At 32.8% G+C, this 21,469-nt stretch overlaps 3 protein-coding genes and 1 pseudogene across 5 annotated transcripts; 1 reads left to right on the top strand and 3 right to left on the bottom strand.

Moving 5' to 3' along the window:
* Positions 1-510: 510 nt before the first annotated feature.
* Positions 511-3,690, bottom strand: LOC118053730 (putative E3 ubiquitin-protein ligase XBAT31). Its single transcript, XM_035065071.2, has 8 exons — positions 3,286-3,690; positions 3,058-3,117; positions 2,871-2,942; positions 2,635-2,756; positions 2,367-2,507; positions 2,172-2,279; positions 1,598-1,892; positions 511-1,289 (listed from the first exon to the last, which is right to left on the bottom strand). The coding sequence occupies exons 1-8, from the start codon at positions 3,460-3,462 to the stop codon at positions 900-902; spliced, it is 1,365 nt and encodes a 454-aa protein (XP_034920962.1). The 5' UTR covers positions 3,463-3,690; the 3' UTR covers positions 511-899.
* Positions 3,691-5,098: 1,408 nt separating this feature from the next.
* Positions 5,099-9,694, bottom strand: LOC118053789 (uncharacterized). Its single transcript, XM_035065167.2, has 7 exons — positions 8,887-9,694; positions 7,532-7,613; positions 7,297-7,429; positions 6,618-6,775; positions 5,992-6,507; positions 5,492-5,624; positions 5,099-5,329 (listed from the first exon to the last, which is right to left on the bottom strand). Exons 3-7 carry the CDS (start codon positions 7,417-7,419, stop codon positions 5,318-5,320), a joined length of 942 nt encoding a protein of 313 aa, XP_034921058.2. The 5' UTR covers positions 7,420-7,429; positions 7,532-7,613; positions 8,887-9,694; the 3' UTR covers positions 5,099-5,317.
* A 5,902-nt stretch (positions 9,695-15,596) lies between these two features.
* Positions 15,597-16,164, top strand: LOC118053790 (18.2 kDa class I heat shock protein-like; annotated as a pseudogene).
* A 131-nt stretch (positions 16,165-16,295) lies between these two features.
* LOC118053732 (uncharacterized) lies at positions 16,296-20,694 on the bottom strand. 3 transcript variants are annotated; one of them, XM_035065072.2, is made up of 11 exons: positions 20,440-20,694; positions 20,219-20,353; positions 19,199-19,265; positions 18,975-19,071; positions 18,073-18,169; positions 17,842-17,925; positions 17,606-17,646; positions 17,420-17,485; positions 17,243-17,302; positions 16,806-16,857; positions 16,296-16,723 (listed from the first exon to the last, which is right to left on the bottom strand). In XM_035065072.2, the coding sequence occupies exons 1-11, from the start codon at positions 20,606-20,608 to the stop codon at positions 16,635-16,637; spliced, it is 957 nt and encodes a 318-aa protein (XP_034920963.1). In that variant the 5' UTR covers positions 20,609-20,694; the 3' UTR covers positions 16,296-16,634. The 3 variants fall into 3 exon arrangements, with proteins under 3 accessions (XP_034920963.1, XP_034920964.1, XP_034920965.1); XM_035065074.2 differs by having other exon boundaries at positions 16,634-16,723; positions 17,424-17,485; XM_035065073.2 differs by lacking the exon at positions 17,420-17,485.
* Between the last annotated feature and the right edge of the window lie 775 nt (positions 20,695-21,469).

Below are 21,469 nucleotides of genomic sequence, written 5' to 3'. Positions count from 1 at the left end.
AAAAACACCTCCTTTTGCTTCTGCAGAAATGAGGTACTTCCTAGTTCGTACATGTCTGAAGAGTCATCATCACAACTACCAGCTAGAATATAATTAAAAAACAGCCATGTAGGGGGTCCCTTAATGCAAGTTAGCTGTGTGTGAATTTCTTGTAGCGTTTCTCACACTCATAGGCCCAGAATCCTATCCACATACCTATACTCATGTCAGATCATGTTCATCGGTCCCTAACCTTTTGCCCCACCACCCTGACTTGCTTGAATCTCTTCTTTGTATTTATCTTTATATCTTTGGAGTTTTCTCCTGCCGAGAGTGTTTGACCAATGGGGACATCATCACAGATTCACACATCCATCTGGTTTCACCAACCAAACATCATTTTTTTATTACGACAGCTACCAGTAGCCCTAGTTTACAGAGTTTTTCTATAATATCACGTTCCTTGGTTTACAGAGCCCATAATTGAGGCTTCACTTGGATTTTTGTTCAGAACACGTAAAGGAGCAGTGATTCAAGAAAATGGAGGTTTTATTTTCCAAGAAGAAAGGAAATCTTTCTTTTATCAATTCAGATATTGAACAGACCGACCCTCGAAATAATAACGAATGCTAATTCAATCTCAAGTAAAACAAAGACTACAACAATATGACCCACGGCAATCACATTACCAAACTTACCAGACTCCCAAACCTGAAACTCACGTCTTCGCTTAGTTTTTACATCTACGTTGCCAAAGGGGTCTCTCTCTCTCTCTCTCTCAATATATAATATATATATATATACCCCGATTATGTCCAGCACCGACACTGATTCCTTAATATTTTTGCCCTTGTTTGGGATTACAAGGAATCCTTGATTGCCAAATGGAATCTTCGATTACCAAATGCTACCAAGTATCATCAAGGCTTATCCATCCACTCATTTTCTGCAGCAATCCTTCCTGAGCCACGGCCGCCCATTTTTCCAAATGTTGCTGATAGCCCCTTGAAACTGCTGCTTCCCTCGCTGAAGTTCCGTGACTTCCTGGACTTTCTCAGCTTTGGTGAACCAATTTCCCCAATGTCTTGATCAGCATCATTGCAGTTCTTGATTTTAGCAACCACTAGACGGACAATGGTGCTTCGACAGAATGGACAAACTGGAGGGTTAAGGCATGCGGTTGTAGGGTTGGGTTTGTTATGGCAGCAGAGAGCTAGCGTGCATTGTGCACACATCTGATGGCCACAGTCTTGAACTTCAATTGTACAAACCTGCTCAAAGCATATGCAGCACACCTCTGTATCGCTTGCCTGCATTATAAATGTTACCAAAAAGACACGTCAGTTACAGTGTCAAGCCATCAGATACCCTTGTTCCAAGTAGTTTGGCCAACGCAGGGCTTAATAAAGAAATTGCAGGAAAAAAAAGGACTTTGGCAGCTAAAATAGGAAACAATTTAAAAGCTAGAAACTCTAGGGAAAGTTTTAGGCTCAGCAAGACAACACATTTTTACATGTTTTGCTTTCATCTAATAAGGGTTGTTTACATTTGTTTCCTGTTGATTGAAAGGAATAAAATTAAACATGATCCCATAAGCACAGATAAGCATCGAAATTACCTCAGATATATTGTAATCTGTCCCATCAGCAGAATGTGATGGAGATGGAAGTGAATGCCCGGATCCCTTCAATATGTTCTTTTCCCTCTCCCTGTTGGCCTCCATCAATATATTCCTTTCCCTCTCCCTGTTGGCCTCCATCAAGGCACACTCCAGTAGAGCTTTTGCCTCTTGATTCAGCTCACTGATGAACTTCAATGGTGATGGCCAGACAAGAGGCTCTGCCGATGAAGGATTAAGAAGGGCTGCACACATTCCATTTTTGTGCTTCAAAGCAACTACATAGGGTATTCTCCTGCATTTGGATGACCGTATAAAAATAAGAAAACATTCAGGCTATAAAAAAGACCTGAGATCAAGAAATATGATGGCTATCCCAGCTCTTGATAAAAAATAAAGCAACAGCTGTTATAACATTAAGGTCCCCAATGCTATGTGCCTATTTGAAATCATTGGAAAACATTTTCTAGAATACATCAAAGAACATGAAAACCACATGCTTTGTTACCCAGTGTTATTACATTATGAATGTGTTAAAGCTTCTAAACTAACGAAGGATAGAATCAAGTAATACCCAGTTGCATCTCTTTGAAGACGATCTGCCCCCCACGCCAGCAATGCACGGATACAATCAAGGGATCCCCCTCTGGCTGCCAAATGAAGAGGAGTGCTCCCCGGGGAACTGTAAGCAGCAATACATCAACAAAAATTAAAACAACAAATCATATCAAAGGCAAGAAATGAGTGAGAAAATCAATATAATTATTACCCATATCCTCCTGTCGAAGAGCAAACAAGAGCACCATTGCCTAACAAGATATGTACACATCCAGGCCGTCTTTGACGGGCTGCTAAATGCAATGGTGTTGCTCCTCTACCATCTCTGATATTGACAAACCGTGCATATCCCCTAGATTTCAATTTCCACAGAAGCTATTATCATAAAAACTAAAAGGCAAAATCATCAAAAGAGAAGAAAAGAAAAGAAAAGAACAATAAAAAACCAAATAAATCTTCAGAATGAAACACGTAGTTACCAAGAAACAGCAACAGGGCTTGATTGAGCAGCAGAAATAATAGCTTGAAGGCAATCCGAATGGCCATAGTAAGCAGCATAGTGCAAGCACGTTCTGCCATTAAGTGAATCAAACTTCAAAATCTGATAAAAACCAAACAGATAACCTTATCAGTATATGCTAAATTCACAGTTTCAAATAAGAATAAGCTAATCTCTAAAATAAAAAGGAGACGGAGATTTTGAACTTTGACATACATTTGCCCCTGCTTCCATGAGCTTTTTCAAACATGAGATTTTGCCGTGCATTGCAGCCAACATAAGCGGAGTCTATCATCATTCAAAATCAACAAATCAAGATCACTATGAAGCAAAAGGTGCTAGCTATACCACAGGATCAAGCAAAAAGAGAATTCCCATTCACACAAGATTACAAAAATATTACCTGCTTGTGACGATTCACCATATCAGGATCCACAGATCGCTCCAGAAGCATTGTTAAAATCTACAACAGATGTCACAAAATCTATTCTTATCAGCATTCAGCAAAACGCAAAGACTTCCACCAATAGAAATGTTAAAAGTTCAGACCGCAAAATAAAAAACCCAGAAGAGTAGTAACCAGTATCAAAAAACCAAAATCAATGGTGAAGAAGAAAAGCAAGAAAGGGACCTCGATCTGGCCATTTGCAGCAGCAATATGTAGCGGATACTGGCGATCATAAGTAGTTTGATGAAGGAGAGATGGGTCTCTCTCAAGCATAGCATTTACGGTGTCGAATTCACCCAACTGCACAGCAGTGAAGAACGCATGCTCTTGACTCGCTGCACAACTCAGTCCCTGACCCATGATGATATATATATCTCTCTATATATATATATATATATATAAAAAGGCGCGCACTTCACCCTCCGCTCACCGGAGAGCAGCTGCACCACTACCTAACCGCCACCTTCTCTGACGAGAAGCAGCTCTCTCTCCCTCTCCGCTCTATCTCAGTTTTGCTTAAAAGTAGTTATTGGGCAAAAAAACAAAAGTTAGACTCTTTAAGCAAGTCTAGAGAGAGAGAGAGAGGTGTAGTCGTAGGAATAGTATTTTTATTATATTTGTTTCTGGAGAGAGAGAGTCCTTGTATTGGAGTTTGGAGCTGCCCGGAAGCTGACCGTGTCAGAGAGAGAGAGAGTGTAAGTGAGAGTGTGGGCAGCAGTTAGATATTTGTTCGGGCAGTTTGATTGATAGATTCCATAAACAGTAAATTTTGGTTCCCTGGTTCTTCTCTCCTTTGAAAGAGTCCTTTTCTTGACTAAACATCTTAGTCTCCGACTCATCTCAGCCATTCAGTCCCGCTGTGGTTTCCTTTTGTCCGTTGGATTTTTAGCAGCCACCCAGAAAAGGAGTTGTTTCGTATTGGTGGCCAATAAATAAGCTCCCACCATTTTTATTATATTTCCAAACTGTTATTTTTTAAGTAATTTTTATTTTAAAAAATATTATTATAATATTAAAATTAAAAAAATACTTTTAAAAAATAATACAAATGTTATTATAAAACATATTTAGAGTTCATTTGTTTTCATGTTTTTAAATATTTTAAAAAAAACTTAATTTTTTTTATTTCAAATTATCTTAATTTTTATTTTTAAATTGTTTTAATGAGTTGATATTAAAAATATTTTTTTATTTTTAACACAATATATAATTACGCAATGAAACCTTTCCCGTATGAGGATGGCGAGATATTTCTTAGAAGAAATGCCAAAAACTTTATTCTAGAAAGGATGATGATGTTTATATATATATATATATATATATATATATATATATATATATATATGTTAAAAAAAAAATCGTCTGTGATGATAATCTTATGTGCCTACAAAGATCCATTTGTTTAAGAGTTTATAATTTGAAATGATAAATCTTACACAGACAGACACGTAACGTATAGAGAGGGAGAGTGCTGGACAAATAACTTAGGATTCCTAGTGTAGTATCTTTTAGCTAGATTTCTGCACAATACCTCATTGGTCGGATTTGTGTAATAAAATGACCACTCGAAGTGTTTTTTTCTAACATGTAAAGATTCTTTGTTTTTGGACGTGATCTACACCGATTATTGTTGAAAATTTTCTTTCTTGTTGCTAGATTGTTTTTTAAAAAGATAATTCTGATGATGTCATAGTATTATTATTGGAATTTTGGTGAATTTTTTAAAAAATATATTTTTTAACCAAGATATTTATTAAACGGTGTTATTTCATTAAAAAAATCTTTTTTGTGTTGTTTTTTTTTTTTTTTTCCGAACAATGCTAGATTTTTTTTATATAAAAAAAGTCAATGCTCACAACATTGAGATAAAAACTAGTTTTGGTACCCGCGCGATGCTGCGGGTGTTTAAAGTGAAATTTAATTTTAATTATTATTATTATAATTATTTATAAATTAATTAGAAATGTTATATAACAAAACATATGACATTCATACATATCAAAAGACATGACATTCATAAAGCAAGTTGCAAAAGTTAAGTAAAAATAGTTAAATCCAAGTATAACAAAAGTATCTATAGTTACATATTTTACGCTTTATACATATAGATAGAGAAGTGGACGTCAATGAGCGGGAGGTTGTATTAACAAAGCAGATGATAAAGACGTCGAATTAGCTTGCGATGTTTGATAAGAAAGCATTGATTAACTGAATGCTATTTTTTTTCCTATAGCAAAAGATAAGTGCAACCGTAAGTTATAATTTTTTTATAAAGCAATAAATATCAAATATTCTTGACGATAAATTAGAAATGAGAAATAAAGATTTAATTGTTGCTGAGTATATGAGTTCATAAAGAAGGGAAGGCAATTCGAAAATAGATATAAACATTTTCAGTTGATGAAATGGAGAGGCGTTGCTTTTTTGAAAGTCCTTGTCTAGGAGCATCATCATCTTCACAAAATTGTTCCTTTGATGAGTTTGCATAATCTTTCAAGGGTCTTGGTTGGAGAAGTTGGGAGCTGAATCATATATTAAAAGGAAGTACTTAAGTAATAGCAAGTGTAAACAATAGGAATGAAAGGCAAAACTATTTATTTATTAGTAGAACGCTCAAGTAGTAAGCCCAACTTCTTGAAATTAGAAAATGACAATTAATATAGTTCAAAAAGGATTCCACATGATGATATTTGGATGCTGAATAAGATATTAAGAATGAAAGGGAAGACTATTTATAAATTCATAGAACAGTCAAGTAATAATTGTTAAAGGGATGTATTAGGAAATGACAAATAAAACTTTATCATGGTTGAAGTAGCATCGCGCAGGATCATAAATTTATGGCAGCATACATGGATTATTTTTTATGTGTGAGCAAGCGAACCAAACCTGTCGTGCGGCCCAGCATCATCGAAGATTAATGCTCTTTTTGACTGGCGATGACAACTGTCATGGAATGTGTCTTTTTGCGGAGAGGTCTGCTGCTGTGAAGTTGTAGTCTGAAGTTGAGACTGATCTATACTCAAGGGATCTGCAAGGTTTGGTGTTGGAGGGGTGAAAGGTGTGGAACTTCCAGCATCAGTGGTTACCGGGTTTGTTGCGTCAGCAGCTTTAATGGGGCTAGCCGGGTTAATACATGCTTCAGTTGTAATGTCATCGAAGATGTTGCAAACATATATTTCACATCTGCTAAGAACAGATTTGTAGGCTCCAAATCGAAGTTGAAATATTTTTGTTTTGTTTAATTTCTCAATCATTTGAGGTGGAACAATAAATGGGTCAGTTAATTTTTTGTCAAACACCAAATGATGAGCTGAAGCATTGAAAAAATACTCAACTGTCTTTCCGGAGAGAAGAAAGTTCGTGACATCTTGACCATCGCTGACAATGCAATTGATTCTGAACCTAAAAGACATTAAAAAGTGTTTTAGTTAATAATGAAAGAAAAGCATAGGGAAAAAATCCCTTAAAACTTTTGAAAATGCAAGGTTGTTTGGTATGCATGGTAGTTGAACCATGGGACTGGTGTAGAGGTTGGATAGTCATGTTCCATGCATCGTAAATTATTAGGGAGTCTAGAGAGTGGCTTGTTGCAATTTGGACAGCTCTCGCACCACCATCCCTTGAAGAGATCATAATCCACTATGAAAGCTTTACATGTAAATCTTTTATTCTGCAGGTGCCAAGTAAAACAGGAAGTCATACAATTTTTTTTTTTATAAAAATAAGGATTATGCAGTGTTGGTTATTGTTAATAGTAATATAATCATAATTATAGTATTTAGTTGGACTATTAGCAAATCGAATGAATAGAAATTAAAACTTATCTATGTGTATTGATGGGAAGCGAACAAATATATCTCATGATAATATGATGCATGTATAAAGAGCAGGAGATAAAAGAAAATAAACTATAGTTAATTATAATTTATGCATTATATCTGGGAAAACATAAATTGACATTTGCGAAATAAAAACCCAAATTTCCTAAAACAAATTCAAACATGTAGGAAGCAAGAGCCCAAACCCATATCCGAAGCTTTATTATAAACCATAAAGAATGATGGGTAGTCAATCCGATGAAGCCTCATGCTTACTATTGCATTTTAAACAGGTCATTTTTATCCCAGAAATAATTTAACAGCTTTGTTTTGCTTGTAATAAGAAATATTTAAAAATAAATATAATAGATACCTTGTGCTTGCATGGGTCCATACAGAGGATCTCTCTTATTGTTCTCCTATTTTCATTTATTTGAGTTTCCAATGATAGAATAGCTTGTGATGATGGAGGTAGCTGGTGTAAGTCAACAGGCATTTGACCATAGCTACGTAAAGATAAAGAAAAAACTGTTGAGAATTCATTTAAATATTAATACATAAATTGGATTTGAACAAATGTAAAAGGTTTGAAGAATATAGAAATTTACTAATGTTTGTATGCTAGTAACTCTGGTATATCCGGGTTAAAATACCAAAGTGAAGCTGCGGTGCCAATCAAATTTGCAGATCCTACAAAGAATATAACAAATACATATTTAGTGGTGTATATTTAATGTCAAGAGGTTATTAAATTTGAACTAAAAAGTTAAGAAAATGGAATCATGATACCCCTAAATTCAGAGACTCGAAAACCAGCAAAAGCAACGATGACTGGAGAATCTTTCAATTTTTTACTTGATAAAAATTATGAAAAGATAATACTCTTTTAAGATATTAAACAAAAATAATACTTTTTCATGAGATGATTTTAAATTATACAATAATTGATCAAGTCAATCTAATAAAACAACTCATAATCTGATTTATATGATTGAAAACTATGTTGTATATAATAATTGATCAAGTCAATGTAACAAAACATTCTGAAATCTTAATAATTTGATCAAAAATTAGCTCGTTAATAAAATAATTGATGGAAAATGTATAGCATGGTTGAGATTTTGTATAAAATATATTTTCATGGAAAATGTATTAAAAATAATATTTTTAATATTAATATATTAAAATAATTTAAGACGCGATGAAAAAAAGACAACCTTACAAAATATGCGAAGAATCCAATAAAATCAGGAAGAAGAAGAAGAAATACTAAATCTATGTGTGGTGGAGATTTATTTTTTCTACTTAAATCTATCTATTTAAAAAAAAAATTAATTACAAAAAATAACTAATGTAATATTATTAATTACTTGCTGAAACAAATTGCAACACATTTCCACCATTACGTTTTTCATTTTTTGAGAAAGTTGCATCATCTCATTCAGTTCCCTTTTTATAAATTCTCCATTCAATTTCTATCCAATTTCAGACCATTAGAGCATTCTCTTGGATCCACTTCTTGTTGTCAGGACAGCGCTACAGCTAGCTGAGATAATATCCAGTTTTGTGAACAGGGAATGTTTGAAATGAAAATAAAGTTGATGAAGATAAAATAATTAAATTGTTGTATTGAAAACTAATTGCAGATACCAAAGCAGAGCTGTAAAGGTTCTGCAACCTGAGCATGAGCGCATTAAGCTTTTTGGTTACGATGTGCAGTGTTCAATAAAAATGAAAAGAAAATTGAGGGCCACGCACCGAAGAATCCAATAAAACCAGGAAGAAGAAGAAAAAATACTAACTTTAAAAACACTGAATGAAAAGAAAATCAAAGAGCAATGAAATAAGTAGGCAATTTCGATCAACAAATAACTGAATGAACAACCCATGCACATAAAAAAAAACACACACAACATTAAAATGAGCAGCTGAAAAAAAAAGAGACAAAGAGCAATTAAATAACCTGCAAATTCTGACAGGAGTCAAACAAAAAGCTGCTGAAACCAAGTGTTCTCTTTAATGAAATGGAAGAAGCAAACCCTTCAAAGCAACTGGAAAGAGACCATCATCCTGTGAGCTACAATAAAATAAGAATAAGAAGCCATTAAAACCATAATAATTAAAACAGAAATAATGAACACACACTAATTAGAGAAATTGCCGGAAAACAAAACCAGAACTGAAAGCAACGAAGAGCGCAAGAAAAAGGAAAGACTGCAGAAAATTGTCAAAGGATTTAAGGCACCATCATGGTCTCACCTCTGCAAGTAAAATTCTTCCCCACGAAGAGAAGACTGAATTGCAAAAAACACAAAGGAAAACACAGTGTAGATTTTCAAAGCATTTAATACAGAAACATAATGATGTCGAAACATGATGATGTCGAAACATAATGATGTCGCTTTTGTAAGTTAAATATTCTTCAATCTGCTTTGAACAATAAAATAATAAGAAAAGGAAGTGATGTGTCACGTTATTTTTTGGTTTTTGTTCTCTTTCCGTTCAGTTTTCTTTTAGTGCATTATTATTATTATATTAAGTGTTATTAAAAGGCGTGGGGAATTAATTATTATTATTATTATTATATTAAGTATTATTAAAAGACGTGACAAAGCACTTCCAAGGAAATTCTCATCCTGTGCACTTGGAAAGAAAGAGGAAAAAAAAATATATTATAATATAATGATTATTATAATTATAATTATTATTATTATATTAAGTGTCATTAAAAGGCGTGGGGAAGCTACAGTACTTTCCCCACGCGTTTTAGAGTTCTGTTAATATAGATATGCACTTGCATGTTAGATATTATATTCTCTTTTATTGGTATAAAACGAGGTAGCAGGGAGAAGGAAGTTCATATGCTCATATGTATGGATTTTATTCTTTTCCTTTTCACCGAAAGCAATGGAGCTATTTAAGAAAAAAAAAATGCCAAAAAAAGGAGTTATCAAATATTGAATTTTTATCTCGTAAATCGCAAGGAAAGTGTTCATGGAAAGCCATTCATGTGAATCTAGAAAGCAACAGTCTATACGAGAGCAAATCAGATCCCAGACAAAAGCATCTCTCTTTAGAATCACTTCATCGAGACCTTGGCTTAAATCAACAAACAATTGGAACCTCCTTTAAAGCTGGGTTTCAAACCAAAGCAAAGTATAAGGGTTTTTTTTTTAAAAAAAAAAATAATGTAAGAGTTTGGTTGTGGTTATTTTTTTAAAGTTTTTTTTTTTTTAAAATATATTAAAATAATATTTTATTATTATTTTTAAAATAATTTCTAAGATTAACATACCAAAATAATCTAAAACATAAAAATATTTGAAAACACGAGTTGGCATGCGTTTTCAAACACTCTTTTAAGTGCTATTTGGTATGCGCGTTGGAGATTTAAAGTATTTTTATATTTAAAAATATATTAAAATAATATATATGTATATATTTTAATTTTAAAATTTATTTTTAATATTAACACATTAAAATAATAAAAAAACATATAAAAAATTAATTTAAATATATATATATATATAAAAATTTTTTTAAAAACATGGTTCTATTGCAATACCAAACATCACTAACATGGAATTTACAACATTGGCCTACCATTTACATATAATCACCATGGAAGCATTACACTTCTTCTTGTGATTATGGAGATTTTGTTTAATTATCACCAAATCATCTTCTTATCGGGTCTTCGATACACACACACACACTGAATTCTTAAACATTAGGCAAACCCTAGAGATGGAATGGGACATCAAAGCAGAAGTGAACTTCAAGGAAAAAACCGTTGAATTTTGGAATACAAGCAAAAATTAAGTTTCATAACAAATGGGTTTCCCCTACAAGCATTAAAAGAACTAATTACCAAATAAATAAAGACGTGCCAATATTCAGTAGAAGAAAAGAAAAATCAACCGGAAAAAGAAATGGCTTTATTACGAATTTGTCCAACCATTTTTTTTCTACAAATGATAAGTATATAACCATGCATGCACAGAAAGTGAAGAAGACAGTATCATACTTTTTGGAAAGCTTCTTCTCAATTTACTTGTAAATGAAACACAAGAATAAAACGCCATATTGTTATATAAGTTTAGTTTTTAGCATAATGAAACTTCTATAAAGTGATTCGGTAATTAATTAATATTATCACATCAAGTTTATGTTAGTCTCTCAAGTTAAGTATTGCTTTTATCATTTAGGATGAGGATTAGTTGGGTTGGTTTAATTAGTTTCTTTTGAATTTAGCTCTTGTTTGGGATTATAATTATTTAAAATTTAAAATTATTATTATTATTTTGATGTGTTGATGTTAAAAATATTTTTTTAAAAAAAATTATTTTAATATAATTTTTAATAAAAAAATATTTGATAAGTAATTAAACACTCTTTACTTGTCTAATCACATAAAAATTTAGACATGGAGCAAGGAAATTTTCTTAAAAAGGAGCCAAGATTAGGGAAAAAAATAATTCTAGAGAGACCATTTTAAAAGGAGCCAAGATGTTTAATATATTCTCGAATTCGATAACATGAAATATCTCTGGATTAATTTATATATTAATCAAAACTAAATTAATATATTTGAAAAAAAAAGTAACAAGAAGGAAAGAAACACTACAATATTAAACTTAAATAATGACATGAACGCGAGGGTGGTTGTAGCTTGTACGTTATTAGCAAGCTTCTACTTCAACTTTGAAGATTCCAAGATGGATTCCATCAAGAACCCACATAGAAAACTTCATTGGACAGCAATTTATTGGTAGATTACAGATATTTATGCCCTAGCTTTCACAGGAAATTAAAGTGATGAAACTACCAAGTCCAATTTAACAAATACATTAATACTAGGCCTGTTTGTTTTTTATTTTAAAAATATTTTTGAAAAAATTTGAAATTTTTTTTATGTTTTTATTAATTTCAAATTAATATATTTTTAGTATTTTCAAATTATTTTGATGTGGTAATATCAAAAATAATTTTTTAAAAATAAAAATAAATCAACAATATGTTTTTTAATATAAAAAATTATTTAAAAAATAAGTGATAGACCCACGCTATTAATTAAGTTAGCAGAAGAAATGGTTTGTACGCCATTCCCATGGACCCATGGATGTTAATGTAATGATGCCTGGAATCAGACGTGTGACGATCAATTTATTACTCTCGAGAGACAACTTGCCTCCTTTGTCTTGTTAATTGCAGAAAGCATAATGTTTAGCAGCACACTTCACCTAATTAAGAATTCGTGGAGCTTGGCATTCATGCATGGGTCCTTTCTCAATCCTTCGTGAAGGGTTTGGCTTCTGCAGTTTGGGGGTTAAAGCGACGTGATGTTCTTTTTAATTATTCTTTGACGTGTCTTTTTCTCTGCTTACTGTGAATTAGATCATAAACTAGGGTTAACTATATTTATCTTTTTACTTTTTTATTTTTTTAAATGATTGGGTACTCGGTTTTTACTATTAATTAAACCGGTAGAAAACTTATTTTCTTATGTGATATTATTTTACTTATATGATAGGTGGTGATGTCATATATCACTTGCAATATAAATTGATACAAAATTTATGTTTTTTTATGGAAGTTTTATTTGGCTATAAGAAATTTATTTTCTTATAAATGTACTAATTTGGATAATGATAATATAGTCAAAGTTATTAAATTCAGTTAAACCCATGACCCGACCTAAGGATCGGATCACGGGTTGACTAGGATTTAAAACAGTGTTGCATAAAGATTAAAAAAATTAAAATAACTTTTTTTGAATTTTTATTAAAATAAAAGTCAAACCAAGTTTTAATCAAGTCAACCATGTTGTAGATTGTCATGTCAAGTTGATAAAGTTTGATTGTTTTAACTCCCACTTAGTTTAATTTAAAACTCATTTCGAACTAGGTTTTAGGTTGATGAATCACTAAGCTGATCTATCAGCTCAGCCGTGTTTAATAACATGTCAACTTTCTTGGCCTTTTTGTATGCCAAAGTAGTTCCAGTCACTAGCTTCTTTAAAGAAAAAAAATTCATTTAAAAATGTTGATTTTTCATGACCAATGATATTTGGATCATAGTTATACATGTAAAACAAGTTTCTCATGGAACAAGGAATACTTTGACACTTAAGTCAACATTTGAGTTTGTTCTATCATGTGACAAGGAGGTAAAAATTCAAGAATAGAGAAGAGATGTGTATTCTTTATGTGGTGAATAAGCTGGTAATTGTAGTGTTCTTGGATAAATAATCTTTTGGATTTACCCTTTCTTTCTCTTAAAATAAGAGAATATATAGCTTTGAAAATATCTGAAAAATATATTGAAAATATCTGAGATAAAGTATTATGCATGATAGTAATTAATATTACCATACATGAATAATATCATGTAAGTATTACTATTCATCAAATAGTATTTATGAATAGTAAAATGGTGTTAAAGAAAAAAAGAGAAAGAGAGGAGAGAGATGAGAGGAATCTACCTTGTAACTCGAATGAGTTAAAAAGATATTATTTATTTGTAATGAATAGTCTCGCCACATTTTCTATTTTCTACTGACGAGAGAAGAGGAATAGAGAGGAGAGAAAGAGATAGAGGAGGGTATGGAGCCTAGTTTGACCGTGTTTGAGGACTCGGGACCCATTTTGAATAAATTTTGCATAATAAATGCTATTCATGAATAGTAAATAAGATTATATTGAGCTAAAGGATGAGGAAGAGAGGAGGGGGTGGAGCTCTGTATAAGCGACCATAAATAATATAACCAAGTCAGAGATTCATTTTGAATGAGTTTTGCATAGTAAATACTATTTATAAATAATAAATGAGATTATTATTATTAAGAAAGTTAAATGGCATAGGGATTCCACTATAGCTCTAGACACAAATTATTGTGGATTGTAACAGTGAAATTACATGGTATGTTGTGTAATTAAGAGAATCATAAGGGGCGTTTTAGTATTTTTCACATTGTATTTTTTTATTTTTTAATCGAAAAGCTGCTAATATGTATTCCACATGCCCCAATGAGTAGACGACGCCCGCGCCATTAAGAAGACTTTTTGATAGTCAAATCTAGTCATCCGTCGTATCACTAGATGCACAATTATGTTCTCTGGCACATAGTGTAACGTGTGTAGACATATCATGGTTAGATTATCATCGATGATTGATTTTTTGTGCTTTTTCTTTATTTTCTCTCTCATGACAACTAAAGTACACAATTGTTCTTTTTTTTTTTTTTTTTTGCTTGGGTCTAACATGGGGTGTCAGACTCAAGCTCCTTGGGTCTGGCTTGGATGCCAAACCCAATTCGTTTGGGTCTAGAAAACACACTAGACCCAAGGAGCTTGGGTCTGGAACCCCTTTCAGGTCCAAGAGCCTTGGATTTGGCAATCACACCAGACCTAAACAACTTTATTGCTATTTCACGCTCTAATTTTTAGATGATTTAATCAATTCTTCTTTAGTGAAACAAAAGATATCTCCATTAGGGTAGAGAACAGGGAAATCTCATAAACCCAAGATACTTGGGTTTGACATCTACGTCAGGCCCAAATGTCATGGATCTGACATAGTTGCTAGATATAAGTCAGTGGGTCTGGCATGACTGTTAGACCCAATGCTCTTAAAACAGTCTCTATACGCTTAATATTTTTCTTATATATATATTTTTTAAATCAATATCAACTTGCTGCGAAGCGCGAGCCAATATATTAATACTAACCTAAGAAATTAAAGAGTAAAGAAAAGAAGAGAGTTGAAGCTAAGTGGAGTCATGGCATAACCAAGTGTGTTGGACTCGGTTGGGCCAAGGCCCAATCAAGTTGCTTATTCTCTCTCTCCCTCATCTTTTTTGTGTTGTATTATCAGGGATCTACACCTGAGAAATTATAAGACTGGAGAACATAGCTCGTTATGATTCAAGGGATGGAGCAACGAAGTACAGGAATGTTCTTTCTTTTTCTTGATTTTTTAGGGTGTTTGGTATTGTGGTAGCTGTTGTGGTTGTGGTTTGAAAAAAGTTGTTTTATAAAAAGCACTTTTAGTTGATGTTGTTTTCAAAAAATAGGTGTTTGGTTAAAACTGTGGTTAAAATTGAGGTTGAAAAAATAATAATTTAATATGTTTGGTTAAGAATGCTTTTAAAATTGAGGTTATAAAATAATTTAAAAATATTTATATTAATATTGATGGTTTTAAATTTAAATATTGTAGAATTAATTACTCATATTACATCATGAAATAAATAATATAATTCTATTACGTATAAAAATTCATCCGATAAGAATTACAGTTTTCATAATCTTTTGAGCGTGTAATAAAATTAGATAAAATATTATCAAGTATAAAATTGATATTACAATGCAAGTAAATTTAATTCACTCTATACTAGTTTTTCAAGAAAAAAAAAATATTCCCATCATAGTACGAATAAATTTAATTCAATTTAAACTAGTTTTTTTATTAAAAAAATTAACAATAAAAAAAATTTATATAATTGCACTGTTCACACAGTGCAATTATAGTGTAGCTGTTAAAAAATAACACAGGAAAAAAAATTGATGTAATAAAACTGTTCACTGAATAGTGCAATTATAGTGCACAGTGTATCAATTACATGAATAGTTCCGAAAAGCATGAATTCACTGCTTCATGCTAGAAGCCTCATCTCACCCCCTATATGTAGCTTGTTCTAACCAATCATTCTTATCGTGAACAGATCGAAGCAAAGCATACAATTTCTCACTAGTTCAAGCATGGCATCCCTCATTCCTAGCTTCTTCGGCAGCCGAAGGACCAATGTGTTCGATCCGTTTTCTCTAGACATTTGGGATCCTTTCGAGGGCCACATTGGCCAATGTTCCTGCCTCAACACAGGAAGCATCATCTTTTGTCAAAGCAAGAATCGATTGGAAAGAACTCCAGAAACTCACATTTTCAAAGCTGACCTCCCGGGGTTAAAGAACGAGGAGGTGAAAGTGAAGGTGGAAGAAGGTAGAATCCTGCAAATCGGTGGAGAGAGGAGCAAAGAACAGGTGGAAGGAAAGGAATGTTAAGTGGCATCGAATTTTAAGGAATTGAGAGGAGCAGCGGCAAATTTTCACGGAGGTTCAGGTTGCCTGAGAAAGCAAAGATGGATCAGGTGAAAGCCAGCATGGAGATTGGTGTGCTTACTGTGACCATTCTCAAGGAGGAAAAGTAGCCCGAGATCAAGGCCATTGAGATTTCTAGCTAAAGGCCACATTCGCTCCAAGAATTCAAGGAAAATAATTCCCGAGGAAGACTTGTAAAAAAGATTGGCATGGGTAGCATCCCCTAAGCTGTGTCATCAATTTTAAAGCAAAAATTTAATCATAGAACATATGATAAAAAGAAATATGAACTTTTATAACATTATAATTTAGCAATATAGGGTTTGTCAAGACATCGTTCTGTTGATTCTCTCAAAGAACATATGCATGGAGGTTCTACTCTAGTGTTACATCAGTCTGTGCATTGGTTGAAGGATATCAACTCAATATGTAAGCAAACTGATCTCCCCTTAGCAGCCAAGAACTTTAATTAGTGAAACTCCAATCCGTATCTCCTCCAGTCTCCAGCTAGTATATGCATGAATACTAGAGTTCAAAACCTCAGGATCTCAGTTAAGAACACTGAGAGGAAGTGGGCACGCCTCCACATAGAAAAACATGCATCGATGCACTATCAGCAGTTTATTGATAAAAACTCCTTCACATTTTGAAGATAGTCATTATCATATGGATTTTTGAACATAACCCTAGTAAAGCTTTCCCCTGGATCAGGAAGATAAAACTCAAATTACACACGAGGCTATGGATATTAATCACCCGTAACAATATTGAGAAACATATATACCTGGTTGGGATTGAATGACAAATTGAAACTCTGGGTATTTCTTCCAGTTTATCTGAAGAAGGATGCATTAATCATAAATATCTATATTGCAAAATGAACAGTGTACTTTAGAAAGCATTTCCATATATCAGTCAGAAAATTGCCAAGCTTCAACTGAACATGTTTAACTAACAATTTACTCTCAGGTTATTTTTTCTATTTCAAACTATATGTTAGTCAGAGAGGTGGGCAACTCAATTAGAACTTGTTTAGTCAGAGAGGTGGGCAACTCAATTAGAACTTGTTTATTTAGAAACCTACAGGGTATAGAGCTGAATACTCAGTCCCTATTCTTTCCTTCACACACAGATACACAACTCTGACACAAAATTTGCTGTCCTATTGTTGCACTTTTAAATCAGGAACTTTCTCTTTTATAGCATCACAGATGAACTTACCCATTCGTCAGTCCTGATGTTGAAGCATATACAATACAGATGCCATGTGAAGAACACCCCCTACATTTACAAAACAAAAAATGTTATTTATAAATGTGAAGCTGCTCTTTTCATTTTCTGTTACTACAGCTTTAGGAAAATAACAGAATGAAAAATTAGATGAAACATGTAGGAAACCTGCCATATCACTTGGAGAAGAGAGAATAACATTGTGCTAACAACCAAGCTGCCAGCTAGATCAGTCTACCAAGGATCACATACATAAATGCATAAGCAGCAGAGGCACTAGTGGCTTCCTTAAAAGAACTTTAGAATCATAAGACAATAAACAGTAAAAGTAACATTTGCTGTACGATTACTTACCTCAAACCAAGTTCCACCTAGAATCTGGGATCCTCTGGAAACTGAATAAGGGATACGGAAATAAGCAGATTAGATGAGTTTACACCCTAAACCCAGCATGCTCATCTATCTGAATTATTGACCCATGATCTATCCTTAGGGATGGTCAAAAAACTGTAATCATCATAATTTGAGACATAAAATGTATAGGAAATACAAGTACAATTCCATACAAGATCAAGGAGGCATGAGCTTACACTGGGACAAGCAAACAATGTAAGAAGCTTCGGTGGTAAGGAATCCAGCTAGAAGAATCATGAAGAGGACATAATTATTCTGTCCTGCACAGTGTAGTGACATTAAGGATTAAAAAGTTCCAAAGTGTATAAACTAACAGATCTTTGACAAGAGAGACACAGTATTCTTATCAATTTAACAAAATGATGGATAAGTTACATTCGAAATTGCATGGATCAGATAAGAATTACCTATACAGTTACCAAAAGCAGGACAATGGTGATCAAATCCTTTTATATATGCTTTGCAACTCTTACAATACCTCACCCTCTTGAGCAGAGCAGAACCCTGTGATAGAAAAGGCACCATCCCATTACAAAGCAACAGTAAAGCATGAATTGAGATGGAAACATGCATGAATTGAGCTGGAAACATGAAGTAGTTTGAAAGTGGTGACTGAATATCAAAGTTTGAAATAAGTTAAGAGTTAGGGAGAAAAGAAGAACAGAAGAAGGGGAGAAGGGGAGAAAAAGAAGAACAAAAGAAGAGAAGAAGGACCAAATAAGAGCCAGGGGTCAGAAAAACCAATGAACAATAACAGTCCAAAGAATATACTGGCATGTAAATGTGAAGGAATATACTTTAAAAGCTCAAACAAAGAAATGCCCACCAGCTTAATCTAGTTGAGTAATGCGTGATTGGATGTTAATGGAGAAACTGAGAGCTCCAGATTTATATAAAGCAACACTAGTACGGAGCCAAAAGAAACATTAAATTATTGATGATCAAGATACATTATATTGAAAGCATTTTGTCCAGCTTTTTGCTACTTGGACCTATCAAACCATTACATTTCCTTGAAAGAATGTTTCTGTCTGCATTGAGAGGCAAATATAAATAAATAAACACAAAGCTATCACATCTCCTTTTGAGTTATTGAAACTAAAAAATAAAAATAAACGGGAAAGGAGTAGCTAAGACAGACATGGTAACAGAAATCTTGATGAATTCAAGATTATAAAATAAAATGAAATTGCAAGTAGCCCATACAATATACCCCTTGGTTAAGTCTCTAGTTCCTCCTAAGTTAAAAAAAAATGATCTCCTCTCAGGTGAAGTTCCTTTCATTTGTAGTTCAGTTAAAATTTATAACCTCATTATGAGCTTCAACTCCAAAAGCTTTAGTTTCAATGAGCTTGTTCGCATCTGAAGATCCATGAGTTACCAAACCAGGATCACTTGATAGGATACTGCGATTAAGAACACACGGCTTGATGATCAGATGACCAGAAAAACTTCAGATAGAAAATTTCTTCCCCTGTCCCAGATAAATATAAGAGGTGAAACTATGTGGGGGATAGAGAGAGAGAAAACAACCTACATACACCAAGAATGAGCAGGGTAACCTCTATGTTGAACACAATACTGATGAAATATGGAATGGCTGCAAAACAAGGACAACAAGGAAGTCATAAACTTGCAAGAATCAGCTAACAATTTTAAGAGTTAGTTTCAGTAAATATAAAATTGGATTTATTCCCACACAATCACCACTATTAGTTCATATACATCAACTATCCCATTTGTAGCACTTCATATGGCAGGCTTAGTCATAAGCATGAACCTGAACCCCACATCCCTGCCTTCTCCCTAAAGTCTTTGCATTTTTTTCCCTAAACACCCCAGATAGTCAGGTGGTCAAACTTTGGAATACAAATCTTTATAGTGTCAAGATTGTTTAGAACATTTATGCAGGCTTATAAAGCCTCCTTCGATGAAGTGAAGTTAAAAAAAGGAAGTCTGAAGCTTTTGGCTTGAATTGGGATTTTCGGTGCAATCCTAACTCCAGCCATGATGCCAATGGGACATTCAGCTATCCTTCACTGTGAAACCTAACGGGTTTCCTTTTTTTCCCCAAAACTTGAATACATTCCTGTTAGAATTTATATTACATTCTCTATCCTAAAAACTCTGGAAGAGTTTCCTTTAAAACCCTAAACTTGCTACTGACATTACCAAAGTTGCTGCTGTGAACCGCCCCTGAACTTGATGGTTCTGATATTATACCTATTCCAACTTTAGCTCATATAAACCCAGTCCCTTACACATTCCAACAGCATTTAGCTTCTTTTTTAAAAATCCATCCTTCAGCTCTCAACATTAATTTTTGACATAAAACCAATTTCTCCAAGTTGTCCTAAACCCGAAAACTAAGTAATGAAACTCGATAAATTTAATAGCAATTGTGCCTGTGCAGATATGAATTCTTTCACTATAAAGATAGAAGGGATATAGCCCACAAACACGACAAAAATTTTGCTTCAACAATTCAAAACCCAAAACCCCAGAAGATTATGAACTAGTAATGAAACAAAGAAAAGGTAAAAATGCAATCACCTTGTCTGACAATGAAGATATAGACAGCCCAAACAAAGATTAGATTAAAGAAAACGAGAGCTGGAGCGGATGCATACACTCCAACAATCCGCCTGCACCATCTCCCTAATCCCAAAACAAACACTAGCACCACAACTGTCAAAAACCAAACAAGGTTTCAAGTCTTCAAGTAAAATAAAATAAAAAAACTCATGCAATACAAAATATGTGAAGAGAGAGACCTGAGAGTGTCAGTTGGACGAGTAGAGAGGAAGCAGGGAAGAAGTGGAGGACTAAAGTCAGAGCAAATTGAGTTAGCAAAACCAATATGCACGAAACTGTACATCGCCCAATTTGTTTGAAGCAACTTACTAACACCTTCTTCTTTCTTTGATCCTGAATTTGTTGCATTTCTGTTTGGCTTGATTTATTTTACCTTCACTTTTTCCCCCCTAACTCTTTGATTCTTTTTGCTGCTGGTTTTATTGTAGCTGTTGGCCTGTGGCTGACCAGTTTGTCTAAGAGTATTATTGAGTTATTTTTTATTTAAAAATATATTAAAATAAAATTTGTTTTATTTTTTTTGAAAAAATTTTATATTAGTATATCAAAATAATTTAAAATTTTTAAAAAATATATTTTTAAAACATAAAAATAAACAGAATTTCTTAATCAGGGCAATGGAATATAAAACCATGTTTGTTTTTTTTAAAAAATTATTTATTTATTATTAAATTATTTTGATGTATAAATATAAAAAATAAATTTATTTAAATAAATTAAATAAAAAATATTTTTAAAAAATAACCCCCGCAACATTCTAACATGAAAAATTCACTTTGTATAATGAATTTGATTCACAGTGGTTGTATTTATTCTAGTTTTATTAAAAAACGGTATACAACTCAAAGTTAATTTGTTTGTAATAATAAATGTTTTGATATTGTAAATTTATTTAGAAATTTTATATTTTTTTAAAATTCATAAACGAAAGCATGTTGTTTACAACATGTTATTTGCATTGCAAATAAGATTTCAAGTAAATTTTTTAACATGAAAAAAAAAACATTATGAATATGCTCCCATGTGTTATATTGTTGTAATTAAAAAATAAATATTCTTTATTCTTTATAAATAAACTAATAAATATATAAACAGATAAGTCCAAAAAAAGTTATTAACACTTAAAAAATATTAAATTAAAGGGTTGATTTTTATAATAGAAATAAAAAATAGTTGTGTATTCAAATGTTTTACTTCAAGTATTGTTTT

Source organism: Populus alba, chromosome 9 (assembly GCF_005239225.2).
Source record: "Populus alba chromosome 9, ASM523922v2, whole genome shotgun sequence".
NCBI lineage: Eukaryota > Viridiplantae > Streptophyta > Magnoliopsida > Malpighiales > Salicaceae > Populus > Populus alba.
Note: the sequence above shows the minus strand (reverse complement) of the source record. Positions and strands in the feature narration are given on the sequence as shown.